General features: G+C 40.7%; 1 protein-coding gene across 1 annotated transcript; it reads right to left on the minus strand.

The window, feature by feature from the left end:
- Window positions 1-14: 14 nt before the first annotated feature.
- On the minus strand, window positions 15-13,842 carry LOC134813633 (T-box transcription factor TBX19-like). Its single transcript, XM_063821512.1, has 11 exons — window positions 13,769-13,842; window positions 11,154-11,634; window positions 9,007-9,108; window positions 8,647-8,809; window positions 4,977-5,117; window positions 4,510-4,571; window positions 2,160-2,224; window positions 1,834-1,944; window positions 1,187-1,333; window positions 855-946; window positions 15-461 (listed from the first exon to the last, which is right to left on the minus strand). The coding sequence occupies exons 2-11, from the start codon at window positions 11,405-11,407 to the stop codon at window positions 291-293; spliced, it is 1,308 nt and encodes a 435-aa protein (XP_063677582.1). The 5' UTR covers window positions 11,408-11,634; window positions 13,769-13,842; the 3' UTR covers window positions 15-290.
- Between the last annotated feature and the right edge of the window lie 2,421 nt (window positions 13,843-16,263).

Here is a 16,263-nt window from a genome sequence, read left to right on the forward strand (position 1 = left end):
AAATGAAACTCGAATTTTCCAATAAGCGAATTTAATGAATATGCTTTATAAAATTGAAATAAGGAATTAAAACAAAATGCTTTCGTATCAAAAATCAACTAATTGTCCTCTGCAACTTATTCTGATTCCCAACGGAATAACGGCTAAATTTCTCACAGTCTTGATCCCAAACAGAAGCAATAAATCCAGCTTATCTACTCTGTCGAACGAATAATTTTCTTCCTCACGTTTTCGAGCAAATTGTGTGTAAGCACAGCTTTATTTCACATCAAAACAACTTCTGAATTTCTTCACGGGAACTGGGGAGTTGGTTCAATGAGGGACCGCCTTGTGTCAAACCCGGGGGTGCCCCAAGGCAGATAACTAGTACCCACGTCCTCGTGATTGTTCACAGCTGAAGGATCAGCTGTGAACAGGTCTGTAGTGATGGTGGTACCGATTGTTGGCTCTGTTGGTTCCTCCTGAAATAGATTTGGTTTTAGTTATCATTGAAAAGGTTCAAAGTAACGACTAACGAGTAACCCTGCATGCCGGAGAAGCCCCTCAGTAAACCCTCATGTATATTGTATGGGTGCACTCTAACCGCAGACCTGAGTGTTAATACGTGCTGCAATAACTTTAAACAGGAGCTTGCATCGTCCGGCTTCCCAGCAAACTTGCAAAACATCATCACCTTCGAGTTCCAACGGCTCCAACACTTAAGAGTTAAACTTGCAACCAACAGCTACAGCTCACTCTTCTTTGGCTTTCCTAGACCAATGTTAGCACAATGGAATGCCTCAGCTTGCCGGGTTATCTTAAGAATTGCCAGGAATTTCGCAGGTATTTCTTTGGAAAGAGAAGGAATGTCCTACCTTGACACGAGGCGGTATGGAAGAGGGAGGTGTGTAAGTGGAGGTGACCGGAAGGTAGGGTTGCAGGGCGGCACTGTACGTGTTGTAAGATGCTGAGGACAGACAGGGGGTTAGAGAATCATACTACAGACTGTACACAATCCACGTCATAATTTATTCTAACAGCGGCTAGATCAGAATGTAGTAATAAAATGCCACATTCCTACAGCTATAAATGCCAAATTCCTTTCTTGAAAAGTGCAACATTAATATGTCAAGCAGAATGAGAAGTTACTAATTTTTAGGGAATAGTCAAATCTTAGATTTAACGAAGCATCTATAGTTATACTCACAAGTCCAATAAGATTCAGTGTGAGGGGTAAATGGAGAAGTTTGAGACCAGATATCGGAGACCGGAGTAACGGGGGTATAGGGGGTGGGTTGTAACGATTCGGTCTGGAACCCCTGCAGTCCAGAGTTAGTCGTGCTGCTCACCCTCCCTGGATACCACGTGGTTAGTCAACTGTCACGTGATCACGACACACGTGATCAAATAGTATTGAAGTTAACACGGCAGACTTTTAACTCAGTTATATCAAACAATACCAGTATTTCAGGCCTTGTAGGTTTAATGCAATATTCAGGTGAAGCCAGTGATCAGTTCTTATTGTCCTGAATTTTTGTCAAATATATCGAGACACAGCTGGGTGTACGTCTACCCACAGCTACTACAATACAACACGGCGCTGCAGTGCACAAACGGTGTTTTTTAGAAGTCTGAATTTAACACCTAGGTGATATTATACAGTGCTGCTATCAGTAAAACAAATATTATCTGTAGCTAGCTGCCCGTGATCTTGGGTAACGATCACTGAGGCTAGTAATGTACAGTGCAACTCATCAGCGGTACATGCTTTAGGATCATACCTCCGAGGAAAGTTACTACTGACAACGTACCAAGTCAGCTGAGCTAAAATCTACAAGAGATGATAATACTGACCTATATCAAGAGATGGGTGGCGTTGGAAGGCGTAACTCGGGCTAGACAGGCACATTCGCTTGGCTCGCCGTTCCGTCAGAGAGTCAGCTGAAGCCTTGTTGTAATAACTACCTGTTATAAATAGCTGGTGAAAAGCTGAACATTTGTTAAGTTAAACTATCCTCTGGCATATTTACAGAGCTTGAATTATAAGTCCATATACGGTGAACAGCTGGTCAGTTAATTACGAAAACCTTCAAAAGAAAAAGAGCTTACAATTAAATTTCGCCGGAAACAGTATTAGTATTACGATTTAATTGGCAGGAGATGTCAAGTTGTAGACTTACATGACGACATGGACTTGATGGGACCGTCATCTCGCTCTCGCTTGTGCAATCCCTCCTTCTCCTGTCTGAAAATTAAATCATTAGTTACATCCCGTGACCTGCATGAGCTAACTGTGCTACTTATTTGAAAGGTGAATTTATGAAGCGCGATTAAAGACAGAAATTTGGGCTCTTAGTCAAATAGAAATAATTGGGAAAAATCGTAACTTTGAAATTTGGGTAATTTCTGGTCGGTTAAATTGAGTTTTTCCGTTTCAATAAACTGAATTTTGAGAGCAAATTGTTGTTATAATTGCTAATTATATCTACATAGTAGCAAAGATAATTGAGTTTATTTTAAACTTGTGAAATTGGTTATTGGGTATCCCGGTATTTTCAAGTTTCAACCGATCCGGAAAAGAGAAGTTTCATCATTTGATTCCATAGCTATTTCGCTACGCTACATCGGTGTAAAAAGTTACACTCACGAAAAAACCCACATCCAGAAAGTTAAAAATTTCCTCGCAGATACAAATTTTTTGTATTCCGTGGCACGCTCGACAGGACAGTTCTTAAGCATTTGAAGCTAGGCCCCAGAAAAATTTTTGCGTTTTTGCTTGGCCACATTAAAATCTACAATGACAAAATATCTGAAGCCCTTCAAAATAGTGTGTTACAAAATGGCTTTCTCCTACAACAAGTAAAACATGGCCAGCTTGCACCATCTGTCGTACTTATCACAAATTATTATATGTGCCTTGCAGAGTAGAGGCAACCATATCCTGAGAAATGTAGAGTGCATACAACTTAAACTTTCGCACAGGCCACAGACAGGAATTGAAGATAAGTTTGCCGATCCAAAGAAATGCTAGTTTTTTCCTCTTTCATTTGTCAACAATTTTGGATTGGTTTTAGAAAATTTCCTCTTCACCAACAAAAAACTTTGTATCCAAATTTTTCAAATTGATATCGTAAACTTTTGAAATTTCCTCTTTGGCACCAAAAATTTCCTCCGAAATTAAAAATTTCCTTGCAGATTATCTGCTAGTCTGCTATGGTTTCTGGCTGTGGGCGAAAAAATAAAATAATATTTTAGTTTTTCGTGGGAGAATATATTTAAATAGTGGTGGCCCAAACTGGCCCTAGTGGTTAGTCTTGGCAAGACAATTGGACGGCGTCCTACTAATCAAAATCCTGGCTTGCCCACAGAGTTTCCCAGTTTGGAAGCTCGACCAATATGTAGACAGAAAGGGATAGTGGAACCAAAGTACTTCAACGTTCCCTCATAATGTAATTTCTAGTTTTCAGACAAGCTCATTTCTGTGATAACACAGTTTCCCAAACTTTCTTATTAGTACGAATTCTTAAATTAACCGATCTGGCAAAAGCGTCTCAATATGAAAAAGAGAAACATTCTGCATCGGTCTTAATTGAATCGAAAGAGTTCTCAAGTTGTTGATTGTTCAGTTAAAAATTGCCAGAAATCCCTTCGGAACCTTTCATGATGTTCAGGCCAGGCCAATCATTGTTTTAGTTGGCACACTTCCATCTGAATAAAACTTAACGAGTAACGATTTCTCTCGGTAAAAATAAAAGTGCTTAAATTTCCGGGTTTCATTTTCTCCAAATTTTGGAAAAAGAAATTCGCTATTCTTTTTTTACAATACTTACGAGGGGAAGAAAATTAAATTTTCCCGCCAAAAATTCTTATGAGGTATTTAAATAAAAATATTCAACACTCATATGTTAATATAGATTTTCTATCGGTATGGACTTATCGATAAATTAATTTCAATTAGAAGCTAAATGCTCATTTGAAATTACTTCAGCAACGGTTCACCTACATTTTCCGCCGAATGATTTCGCTAATATATCCGGTTTAAAATTTAGTAGTTGGAACCTCCCCCTGATGTAGCAAGTTTAAAATTTTTCCCAACAAATGGCTGGCATGGAATAACTTTTCACATGTACAGAAAAATTATGGTAAGTATGAAGTGTGGGTGAAGGGAGAGTGGCGGGTTGAGTTGGTGGGTTATGTTTAGAGTTCCGTGTTACCAGACGGAGCGGAGCCGGCAAGCATAGCATGCAGACAAAGTGGAGCCGCGTTCAGCATCGCAATTAGTGCCCACCTACTGAATCTCATTTTGGCTACTTTGGAAACGGCTGGATAGTGGATAGTGGGCCTCCCCCTGCCCCCCAATCAACAGGTGTGCACACACTGCACAGAGGTTGGACGTCGCGGCCAAATAATCACGCCTCACTTATCATCTACCAAATATCATAATCGCTAATCGATTTGAAAGGGAGAAATGTGGGGATTGCTTCTTGACGAAGAGCCTGTATCATTGAAAACTAAGCGCGGTATATTAACCTTTCTTTGGCATCCAAGAAGGCTTTGGCAAAGGGGTTGTACTTTATCTTTAGCCCGGTGATCTGAAAAGTAAAACTCATTACTGGTCATCATGCACTTAAAGAGCGCCAATAATCTAAATAATTATTAATTACACGACGCTAAGTAGGTAATTTAGTACTGGAGGTAAGTGAGAGCTTTGTTTTTATGACAGCTTCAAATCATTTATGTACTAAAACTGGACACTTTTTGAGTCAATTTATTAATTAAGGGAATTTAGGTTTTTAGATCGCTGCGCAGGAACCTTGGGGGTTCCTGAGCAGAACAATAATTTCGGCGAGTGATCGAGACGTAACTTAAAAACTTGTTAACACTATTTGTAAATACTCATTTAGAAAACTGAGGACATGGAAACTCGTTAAAATTACGATAATATATTTTAAGTACGTCATCATACTTTGGTAAACTAAAAACTCTGAAGTACGTACCTCTTCATTCTGATAAGCGGTGACGGCGATGAACCTGCTCTCAGAAAAACTGTACGATGTCACACTTTTAGTAACGTCCGGAGCACCAACCCTGATGATATGTAACCTTGGCTCGTACTTGTGGAGGGAGTTCAGCATTATCTGAAAATAAACAAATTAATCGTGGTGAACAAACCATATTTTGATAAATAAATGAACCTTTTTTCTATTCAATTCCACCATCTAATAGTTCACAGAACCTAAATTACGATGGTATATACATTATACATATACTAATTGTCACTCTAAACTGTCTGCAAGCTAAGATTTCACTCCCTGTGTCGGTGAGATTAACAAGACACCTGCCCCCACATTAACTGAACATTCACCAGTACATTGTTTCAGAACATGTGGCCACAGGCCAGGACAATACCGCGGGTTCCTCTTACCCGGGCAGCGAGGGGGGACTCGGCCCACTAAATCCCATGCAAGCTTTTGTGAGGCCCACCACTCACCAGAGCCAAGCCCCCATGGGGTCGGAAAGGAACGCACCTGGTGAGAAGAAAACCTGCTGTATTGGACCGGCCAGATAGACATATGTGTCTGTAGACCGGACACGAGGTGAGCAAGATTTTGGAATGCGGAGACAAAGACGTGAGATGCACTTGAAATTAAACCTCATCGAGATGCTGGCATGCGAAGAATCAGTATCAGTTCAAGATAAAGTCACTTCGCAATGAACTATAGGTATTGTTACTCCATAAGATACTCTATAAAATTATCCTAGTAATCATAAAGCACAGTTATGACTCTCAAGCATAGTTATGACTCTCAGCTCTAAAATTAATAGTATATTTTTGAATGATCTTAATCTCAACCACATTCCTCTGAAAATAAACGAGACTGATTGAGCGACCCTAAGTGATCCCGTGATGCACTTTATCTCAAGTTTTTATCCCTTGACTAATCCATCAAACCTCCTCCAAGCACCCTAAAAGCTTTCCCGTCAGTGATTGTCGTTTAGACGTGCTCTTTAAACGTTTAAAGTGGAATGCTTGCAGTGGGGAGGCAATAACATGACGGTACTTAGTCCAGTGTTCTAGACACTTCTATTATTGTTCCATCACTTTACCGTAATCAAGGCACGGTATAGACGGCTTTTAATCGGGCTAATAAGGGTACTACAGGCCCCATCAAAACTCAAGTTTTAATTATTAGCTTTAGGAAGATCCCTCCGGAGGGGGTACGGAGGAGTTTATAATTATATTGTTTGACATGGTATATTAAGAGTGACTGGGGTATTACAGTCTAGGTTCCAGGTCAATACTCCGAGCTTGCTAAGGGGGACCGTTCAGTAGAATCAGGTAAACCAACAAGCTTGGCATGCAGTGGTATGTGGCTTGAAAATTTCCGCTTTGAAAAGGCGGAATGATCGAGATTAATAACGTGTCCTGAGCGGCACACTTAGTTGCGCACTTCACAGTTTTCAAGGACCATGCCCTTCTCCGATTCTTTGTTCGTAAGAAACAAAGGCGGGTAAAGATCATGAGAAAGTGGATCGTGCCGGGTCCAACTCCAGCATTGTTATCTCGCCCTGATCCTCCCCAAATCAAGGTTTAAACTAGAGCTGCAGCTCAGAGAGGAGAGAGAGAGATCACATGACCGGGGAGTCACGTGGCAGTGAGACGATACAGTGTATGGGGGCAGCATCTGCTGCACCGCCCCCCTCTCTCCACTACAATATGACGAGTTCGCACCTCGCCGCTAAACCAGGTGACCAACAATACTTATAATTTGATTGAACGAAAAACAATTTCTTTAATGCCACATGATCGCAGCACATGACAAGGGCGCCCACGTGGCGGGCGATTGTCCAATAAACTGTCGGCAAGGAACTATTCCGGCCAATCACAGACCCTCCCTGAAACACCGCGTATCTTTCGGGTACAGAACAGAGTCTTATACAGGGCTCCGTAAACAAGTTATTTAATTATGACATGTTTTTTTGAATTACAGTGGTGCGATTAAGGTAATTGTGCTAATCTAATGCAGTAATTATTGAACGTGCTCTCATTATATGTGCCAATCAGGTCATGATAATAATGATTATTAGTAATGAAAGCACGAGCCGTGTAGTAGCTGTAGGTTGTGGATATTAGACACGTAGAAAGCTGATGGAGGGCCAATGACTCTGACATACAACATTCTAACAGTTATGATCCCTCCTTTAATTCTGGACACTATGCTAAACTCTATAAGTTTTACTTCTTCCATCATTTTTAAAATGTATTTTTAACTGGGATAACTCATTACAATCCTCCAGATCATGCAATCAAACCTGTGAATTTAAAGAAGTCCCCCAAAACACATCTCGATTTTGCTTATGGAAATCACAATTGATCGGTTGTTTGGACGGTTTATTTAGAATTTAAGAGTTCTCTACCATGTATGTGCCGACCAAGAGCAGTGCCACTTAAAACATGATTTTATTCGACAACATAGGTGCAATGATCTAATCCGGCACAAATTAAGAGACATTTAGCGACGGAATATTCGAAACTTGCTGATAAATCTGCAGAATAATTGGCCACATGTGCCCCTTCATACATAATTATTGTCAAATTGGTACTTACGCAAGGGTCGAAACTGGTGTCAAATTGAGAACCGTACTAATTATGTGCTTGATAGGGCATTATGTGAGAAACCAGGCAAACAGGGGGTTTACAATATAATTGCTTAATTCGGGAAATCCTTCTGAACTCTGAGGAGGCCAATTCTTATCCAGTTACAATGTCTCCAGACATTAGAATTGACTCTTTCTCTTGACGGCCGACATATTTACCGAATCTGACAATGAAAATTTCATGGCCAGTCGGATGCATTGAGTCTTTATATCAATACTTATGCAAATGTGAGTATTTTGAGAAGGGTATAATCAAGTAATTGTCGTTTGGAGAGGTGGAAATAAAGAGGTAGTAGACGGATAGCCACCCCGCAGGACTGAGGAAAGATATCAGGGTATTGTTGGACTACTGGTAACTAGTCTGAGATAGGGAAAAAGTACAATGAAGGGCTACAGTGCACCCTGGCACTTATCCTGGGTATCTCAACACACTGGTGCTAATTCTCCATCCAGAGCCTGGACTGAAAGGCCTGGCAGTCTCTCTGCCTCACTTAATGATAGCAATACTGTCTTGTACTGTAGTGCAACAGCCCCCAATTGGACCTTTGTTTGGGGCCAGAGATGCCCATTATTTTAGCAGTTTCATTAAATGTCCGGGGATGCATGAGGTCGCTGAGAAAAAGCCATCAGTTCCACGCACATGAGCAAGGTAAGCCGGGGCTTGAAACAAAATGGGGGCATGTCGAGCGTCACGTGGGATACAAGATGGTATTGCTAAGTCAAACTGCTCCACCATGAAAGAAAGAAAATATTACCATCTCATCGCCTCCTTTTTTTTCAAACAAGAAGAGACTTTTTAAAAGTATCTAGGTGTTAAAAGATGTTCTTCACGAAGATAAAGATAAAAATATAGGTTCAAAGTCATGACTTAAAGTTAAAGTTTTAACAGAGAAGCTTAAAACCAGCCCCCAAAAGTAGAGCTTTCTAGAATATTAGGTCATAAAAAGTTTTAAACAAAAGGTGGGCAAAAAGCACCCACAAATGAAAAGAAAATATAATGTAGCTTACCTGGCCGCCTCCATTGAGCTTGTTCGTAAGCTTCACTTTAGAAAAACTAACAGTCTGCTTCATCCAGTGAGCTCCGAAGTTTGGTGAGTCTGGGTGAACGTAGACACATCCTGGGGCAGGGGGCTCAGGTTTACCACCGGGCACCCACTCACCATTCACATATCTGAGAGAGAATTACAGGGATTACTACGAGGTTAAACTGTTAAGCAGAAACCACATTGCCGACATTCTTTCGGCATCTGCTTACATTCTTGAAGAGAGAGTAAAGTTTAGGGAGTATTTTGTTTACTATTCCTACAAAAAAACGGTTGAAATTCAAATAGTAATAACTTTTAATTGGATCAAATGAGAAATACTTACTTCCAGCGGTGATTATCGATAGGGGTGAATCCGAGACAGAGGGAGTACATCCCGTGGGGGTCAAGACCAGATAAGTTTACCTTGAGAACAGGAAACATTCGCCTGAAAAAAAGGGTCAAAATGAATTGGAAAATGAATTAAGTTTTTATTGCGAAATGATAGTTTTATGTGAACAAATTTGACAATCGCTAGAGTACAGATCGTATTTTACGGCTGGAAGTTCAGATTATAACATTGTTAACGAGAAGTTATAATGAAATTTTGCCATGACTCATGATCTTTGGGGCTTTCTCTGTTTTCAACCTTCCCGTTGCAAAGTTACTGATATTAGGAAATTAGCATGCCCATTATTGTGTGAACGATGGAATTTACTAACGAGTTTCAAATTCCCAATGTGCTGCCGGATGAGCACGTGTTTGTGAGGTGGTGTGTCACATGACCCTGGCATCTGTTGGTGATGGACCGTGTAAACCACCCCAAGGGATACTGACCCGTGTTACCAGTGGAAATCAATTAGAAGAGAGAAACTCTAACCGCACGGAAACCGTCGGGAACTCGGACGGATGACGTTTTCATTAATTGGTGAATGGCGGGGGTGCTATTATTGCATTCCAACTTACAGTCATGCATTGATAGAAGGAGAATCAGCACAGTGGAGAGAACTTCACCCCTAATATCAAGTCTGTCGTGATACATTTTGAGGTGAATGTAGTTATGCGTGTGGTCAGAGTCGAGCCAAATGTCCTGATAAGTTTACCTGACTACTGACACGCATGATGCCCGACAATCCGCCTTGAACATGAGGAGTTTTCTCAAGCTCAAGATCATGACTTTCAATAGATATTTAGAGTGCACCAAACGACCTGTGTTTACGTAAACATGCAGCAAACAATCGCTCAAATCCGCGGCTATAAACCGAATTGAGGAGCAACTGGAAGTGGGCAGATGGAACCAATCACCGATGTATTCTGAGAATTTTTTGTAGCAGCTGTGTGTACACGGGCCTGTGAATCACATGTATTTCTCGAGCCGTTTTCACATTTTACTATTTTACGGCTTTTAACCGAGTTAACCGGGGGCCCTGAAATCTCCGCTGCTTTGCTTGTCATGCTGAGGAGCAGTACAAAATTTGGTGTCAAGGGAACATAAAGTGCTTGACAAAGAATGTTTAAAGTTTGTTTTGATTGCCAAACTTATGGAAGGTTGAACAAGTTCCACCCTTGAACTGAGGTGATTTTATCAGCAGAAAGAATGGAGTGCATCGGGAGGGAATTTGTCAATGAAGCGATGTGCCGTGTGTATTTAAATTTGTGTACTACAGTCTGCTGTCACCTCATGTCAGCCGGTGCACCTTGAGAGTACAACTTCTAGTGCCGCGAGTACAACTCAATGCTCGACTTTTCGAGAAACTAACCAAATCTAAAACTTAACAGCTGACAGAGTAGCACTAAATTCGGTTGAGAACCTTGAGACATTGATGGTGGTGGTTCTCAAAATCATATATTTTCCCTCGACATACATCCCTGTCTGAGCCGCTGGCTTTGACCCGACCGCTGGTATCACTCCAGACACCCAGCCAGTGCTTTGTTTGGTTTACTCTGAAAGAGCCATTAAAAGTCAATTGTTTGTCTTAAGCCCCCTTATTAACGAATTGGCTTCCTGGCAAGGAGGGTGGCACACCCTCTCAACATAAACACCAAACTTCCTAACATCTTCAAAATAAGCAGCAATTACGGTGAACATGTGACTGAGTAAAGTATCATTTTCAGTAAACTTTCAGGTGATATCAAACCGAGGTGAAAGGACACGTATTGATTTAACGGGTGGAATAGACTTAACCAGTGGTTGTTAAAAAAATATCAGTCGCTAACATGCACCATAATAGACGCGGAGAGTTCCACTAGCGTGGCTACGATTTTAGACTGGACCTGTGAAATTTCGCCCGATACCTTCAATTGACTGATTTGCGTGAACATGTTACATTTGCGTGAAGAGAGAACGTGTCTATCATAATGTTAATTTCTTAGTTGCACTTTGTAGTTTTGTGTTGGTCTGCACCTCTGAAAAGTGTGATCTATTGCCGGTAGATGATTACAATTTGCAAGCAGGCGCGATGTATTAACTAAACACCAATTCTCGGGACAAACCTTCCGTTTTTAGTGACGATCATTTCGTTGGTTAGTCGGTTAAATCGTGACCAGAGTTCCACTTCATCGAGTTCAGCCAGCGGCTGGTCAGGTTTCGGTTCCATGATAGAGGCGGTGCTGGTTGGCAAGGGTTCAGTCGTCGTGGAAACTGTCATATCCCCATACTGATCATCCATGCCAGACGCTAACAAACTGTTAACGGAGAAAGAAGCAGCAGGCTGCTTGAGGAACTGCGAACAAAAGTTGGTAGACATCGTGGGGAAAGATGGCGAAACAAGTAGCAAGTGTCTGAAATAGTTGAACTGAGAGGACTGGGTCCGTATATAGTGGGCAGATCTACTGCGCGCTCTCTCGCTCTCCTGATTGGTGGACTGTAGAGTGCGTTATTAAGTAGCAGTCACGTGAGGAGCTCTGTAGCCAATCACGACCGGGGAAAGGGGCAGGTGGTCTGCGCTGGCCAATCAGCGAGCAGGCGAGTGAACTGAAATATAGAGATTGTTAGTAAACGTAGGAAGAAGACCAGAAGCTCTGAATTCACATAAAAAGCAGTTCTTGGGCTAAGATCATTGTAATGCACCCAGTGGAGCTCAGAATGCAATAACCAAGTACTGATCCCCCTAATTACTAATTAGCGTAATTAATGAGCCCATAATTGCATTGGTGAGAGCAGATTGGTTATTATTTCAGCTCGGAGGCACGCCATGAAGGAGTGTTTATAAATGGCGTCAATTTAAAATTTAGCAGCTATTTGGGCCCATGATCTAAACGAGCTTGAGCATGCGCGGGACACATGAATGGTGAATACTTCTATACTTGAATAGGTAATAAAGAATTATTTCTGGTTTGAATGATAGCCAAGCATTTAACAAGTAGCACATTCTCTGTGAATTGTTTTGGTTCTCACATTTTCACATATTACAATATGCAACATATGATTACATAGTCCAGGGAGAAAGCAAGCTGCTTGGTAATCTGATTTAGGCACGTTTCACAACCTCGTGGTAATTGAGTTAACATGGGGTTACCAATTAGTAAAAGTAGGTGTAGCATGGCCATTCAACCCGCCTTAGGACAAGTATTCTTTCCAACAATAGCTTCAGTTCCTTTGCTTCTAGTTACAAAGTTGTGAGGGTAGTTTTTTGAGATCTGAGGCTTTAGTTTCACCGAACAGCAGCAGACTTTGTGCCCATAGTTTCGGGAAACTACCATCGTATTTCCAGACTTCGCCTTGCAAAGTTCTAGAACATGCGGAAAAAACCTTGTAATATTCTCTTTTATGAGCAAGCCAAACGTGGATGCTTGTGGCTCATTAAATTTTAAAGTTCGATTCCACAAGTATCTGGTAGAAATCCGGCAGTGTCCTAGAGATTTATTTTCAATTTTGCGCTCTGTGGAGCAGTAAGTGGTCGGATATTAAGTGCTGCCTGAGTGGGGGGAAGGAAAAGTAAGGCAGCACACAGGGCTCATATGTGTAGTTGCCCTGTAGTTGTTAAAACGGCTTCTAACGTCCAGGGCACATTTCAAATTTTGACACGGCCTGGAGGGCATACATATGCAAAATATGCCAACTCAAATCATTTGAACGTGCAACTTTTGGCGAGTTTAGACGGTTTAATCCTGCAAGCTGGCCTAAATCAAAGCAGGAACGATTTGATTTACGGGGAATATCTCAGAAGGTTGCTATGTTATGACGATTGTTGGAGGTGAGGGGCGAGAAATTGCCACTACAGCAACCCTGCTAGGGCTCGTGTCAGTGGCGAAGTTTGCGAGCCTTGCCAAGCATCGTGTTACTGTGTCAAGTATTACAGGTCTGCAATTTGAGTTATGAAATTTGGATCAAATTCGTGAAGCATTGTGAGTCAAGGGTCACGGGTTATGAGATTAAAGTACGCGTTATATTGCGACGTGTACACTCATCAGGCATTTCCCGAGTAATCGGCGAAACTTTCTTTTTTTAGTGTTTTTTTACAGTTCGCTGTAGAATTATGACTGCAATGAAAAGTCGTGATTATGAATCCTAACACCTAGAGAACTCCCTAAAAGACAAAATGTGATCTTACTTAAGTTCTAACTTCTAGTCCAACTTGGTAGATTTTAGATTAATAATTATAAATTAATTATATTGACTCCTGTGATCTGACCCTGCTTAAAATCATATTTCTTAGTCAACTATCTTATTCAACATTCGTCATACTAAAATTCTTGCTAATGTATTTCTTATCACTTCACAATCTAAACAATAGCTTTGATGTCGGGGGCTCCACCCAAGACCCCGTACGAAGTTTAACAAAGATCAAAGTTAAAGTTTGCGCAAAACTTTCGCGCGCTTTATAACCAATTTGGAGGATTACGAAATCCTGCTTATCGACTATCGTGGGAAAAACTGCTCAATAATTGCATAAAGTATAATTTATAAATATAACTATTTAAGTTAAATGAAATTCAAAAACTCCAGATCACTTGAAGAAGCAACACGAGGAGAGTCGCAGAGCAAACAGTGCAACACGAGATTACTGATTACAATAGCTGTATAACTATAAGAAAACAAGGATTTAAATTAACATTACATTAACAAGGTTGAGGTTTGGCAATGACATGAAAAAGATGACACTTACCTGTTAGTGCTGTATTACCAATAGAGTGCTACACGCAAGCATAAGTGGGCAGTCAGCTGTGAAGTGTGAACACGGCACGAAAAGGGGCGTCGCGCGTCGGCAGCCGAAAAAACAAATACTTCCGGGACCGGTGCTACGGAATAGTTACCATGACAACGTCACGTGACCCCTGGGTATGGAGGTGGTTGAGGTGCGAACTGCTCGAAAGGTAAACACTCTTTGAATGGGCAATTCATCGTCTGGGAGGCTGGCGGTTCGGTTGTTTGCAGCATTTAAAGTGATCCTCGCTTCACTCAATGTTACCGGCTTGGAAACGCTCTACAAAGAGGTGCTCCAAAGGCCAGGAAGGAGCTTTGAGTCTTATCGGTGAACAACTTCATGGTCACATACTACACATAGTACATTGTTTAATGTTGTAAATATCACGATGAGTTCACTCTACGGTTAACAGTGACTGAGTTCTGTACAGAAGTTATTCAGAATTGTTCAAGAATTCAGGTGAAGCCAGAATTTCCAAATATTTCAGTGGTCTAGCTTTCGCTGCATCCTGACATCCTCCTCGGTGTGGTCAAGCATGACCTGATCATCCAAAACTCCAAACAGGACCTGAAATGGACAACTTGAATTTTAGAATGTACTGAATTATTTTAGAATATTTAACGTTTTTGAAGTTAAAGGAATTTAGAATGTACTTTGAATGATGAAGATTACGACATTGCTTTGCTGATGCTATTTAAAAACACGCCGGTGATTATTATGATCCGTGACGTAATGATAGTTTCGGAACAGTTGTTGCAAGTCCAACTTGGCATGACGGAAAGTCAAATCACTCTGAAAGACACTCTTCATTCGTCAAATTGAAGACTTCAACTTTTAATCACCAATTATCTGTGATTTGCACTGATTACCAGACAGGGGTACTCGCTGACGAAGCAGGCGGACTGGAATGTGACAGTTAGGTGTCACATCCTCCTTACTGTCACAACTGCTGACGTAGCACGGACTGTAATGAATTGAGAGCGTTTTAACACATTTGTAACGAGATAAGTGATGTCTTCAGGGCCGCTCCAACTTGTTTGGAGACAGGTGAATAATGGGGACATTGTACAGAACCATTGATACACCGTCGCAACTTTTGTAGTTTTTTGAAATATTTCGCAGTAAAAATAGACAATTTACCTGAAAACAGTAGAGCGTGAGACTCCATGATGTCTCGTGGTTGTTTTTTCCTTCTAATCTTGTTAGCACACTGATTTGGTGAGAGACCAGGTTCAGTCCATCTGTTGACAAATTCACTTCCTTAACCAAAATTAACGTTTTGATTAATTACTCGTTGGATTAAATTAAGCGTTAATGGACCAGAATTTTGTCAATATCCTAGAGATGTCCCCTCCGTTGCGTCTCTAGAGGTGTTAACGGCAGCCAAGTAACCTGCTCACTTCCCCTACTACAGCTCGCAGTCTCAACAATACCACACCACACACGATCTTTAACCTCTGTAGACTTTTTACAGATTGTGGGGAGAAATAAGATGCACTGTTTAATCTGAATGGAGCCTCATATATGTGGGGGATAATTTAAAGACGTTAAATAATAACACTCTATAGCCTAATATTTATATACTGACTAACTTTACATTCAAACAGGACTAGGAGCAACAGATGTGGTGTTTTATTTTTCAAATTGTTTCCTTTGAAATCCTATACACTTATTAGCACCTATATAGAGTAAAGCAAGACACAGAGTCAACATTATTTAGTCTATGTTAGAATATCCGATGGACAAAAGGGTGGCAAATTGTTAGCTCTCACTTTTTGAAGAAAAAAAAATGGTATGAAAAAAACAAGTGAAGGTGTGATTTCAAATGTGAAAACTTAGATCGTGAATTATGCGATCAGTGACTGTGGAATGTGGATACTGATAGTGGACCGCATAACAAAGTATATTCCATACAATGGTCCTGTCGTTGTGAAGCCGAAACCACAAAACAGTAAATCAGACTGAATTTTCATTTCCCACAGATGCAGTCAAATTTCAATGCAATTTGTCTAGACTCTAGTTGATAATTGATTGAATGATTTCGTTAGCTTATTGTTGTCTAGTAGTGTAGCTAAAGCTGATTAAAGCAGATAACTTATTTCTCTAATACCTGTCAGTAAGATCAAATTTTCAATCACAGATCTATAAATGGAAATACATTCAGCAATTTACTGTATGAACCAATTAATTTTCAATTCAATCCTTGGAACCTGAGGCGTATGAACCCAACCCCATGCTCGCTGACTCTGAGTACTTTCTACGATTAATAGATATTTTCTACTGAAGTCATGTCTGTGCGACAAAACATTGCCATGTGGTATCTAGATCTGGTCTGTTAGCTAAATTCCTTGATGAGATCTGGTATGTTAGCTAAATTCCTTGATGAGGTGACGTAACATGAATGTCATGCGCTAATTGGCATGTTTTCTTTTATCCAATTAAATTCGAAGAGTAAT

The sequence above is a fragment of the Bolinopsis microptera genome, chromosome 3 (genome assembly GCF_026151205.1).
Source record: "Bolinopsis microptera isolate Bmic1 chromosome 3, MBARI_Bmic_1.0, whole genome shotgun sequence".
Classification (NCBI taxonomy): domain Eukaryota; kingdom Metazoa; phylum Ctenophora; class Tentaculata; order Lobata; family Bolinopsidae; genus Bolinopsis; species Bolinopsis microptera.

Excerpts from the sequence above, each read along its gene's own strand:
- LOC134813633 (XM_063821512.1), bottom strand. The coding sequence starts at position 11,407 with ATGTCTACCAACTTTTGTTCGCAGTTCCTCAAGCAGCCTGCTGCTTCT. Across the intron at positions 8,810-9,006 it reads ATCGATAATCACCGCTGGAA|ATATGTGAATGGTGAGTGGG; the intron begins GTAAGTATTTCT and ends ATTCTCTCTCAG. Across the intron at positions 947-1,186 it reads CACTGAATCTTATTGGACTT|CATCTTACAACACGTACAGT; the intron begins GTGAGTATAACT and ends GTCTGTCCTCAG.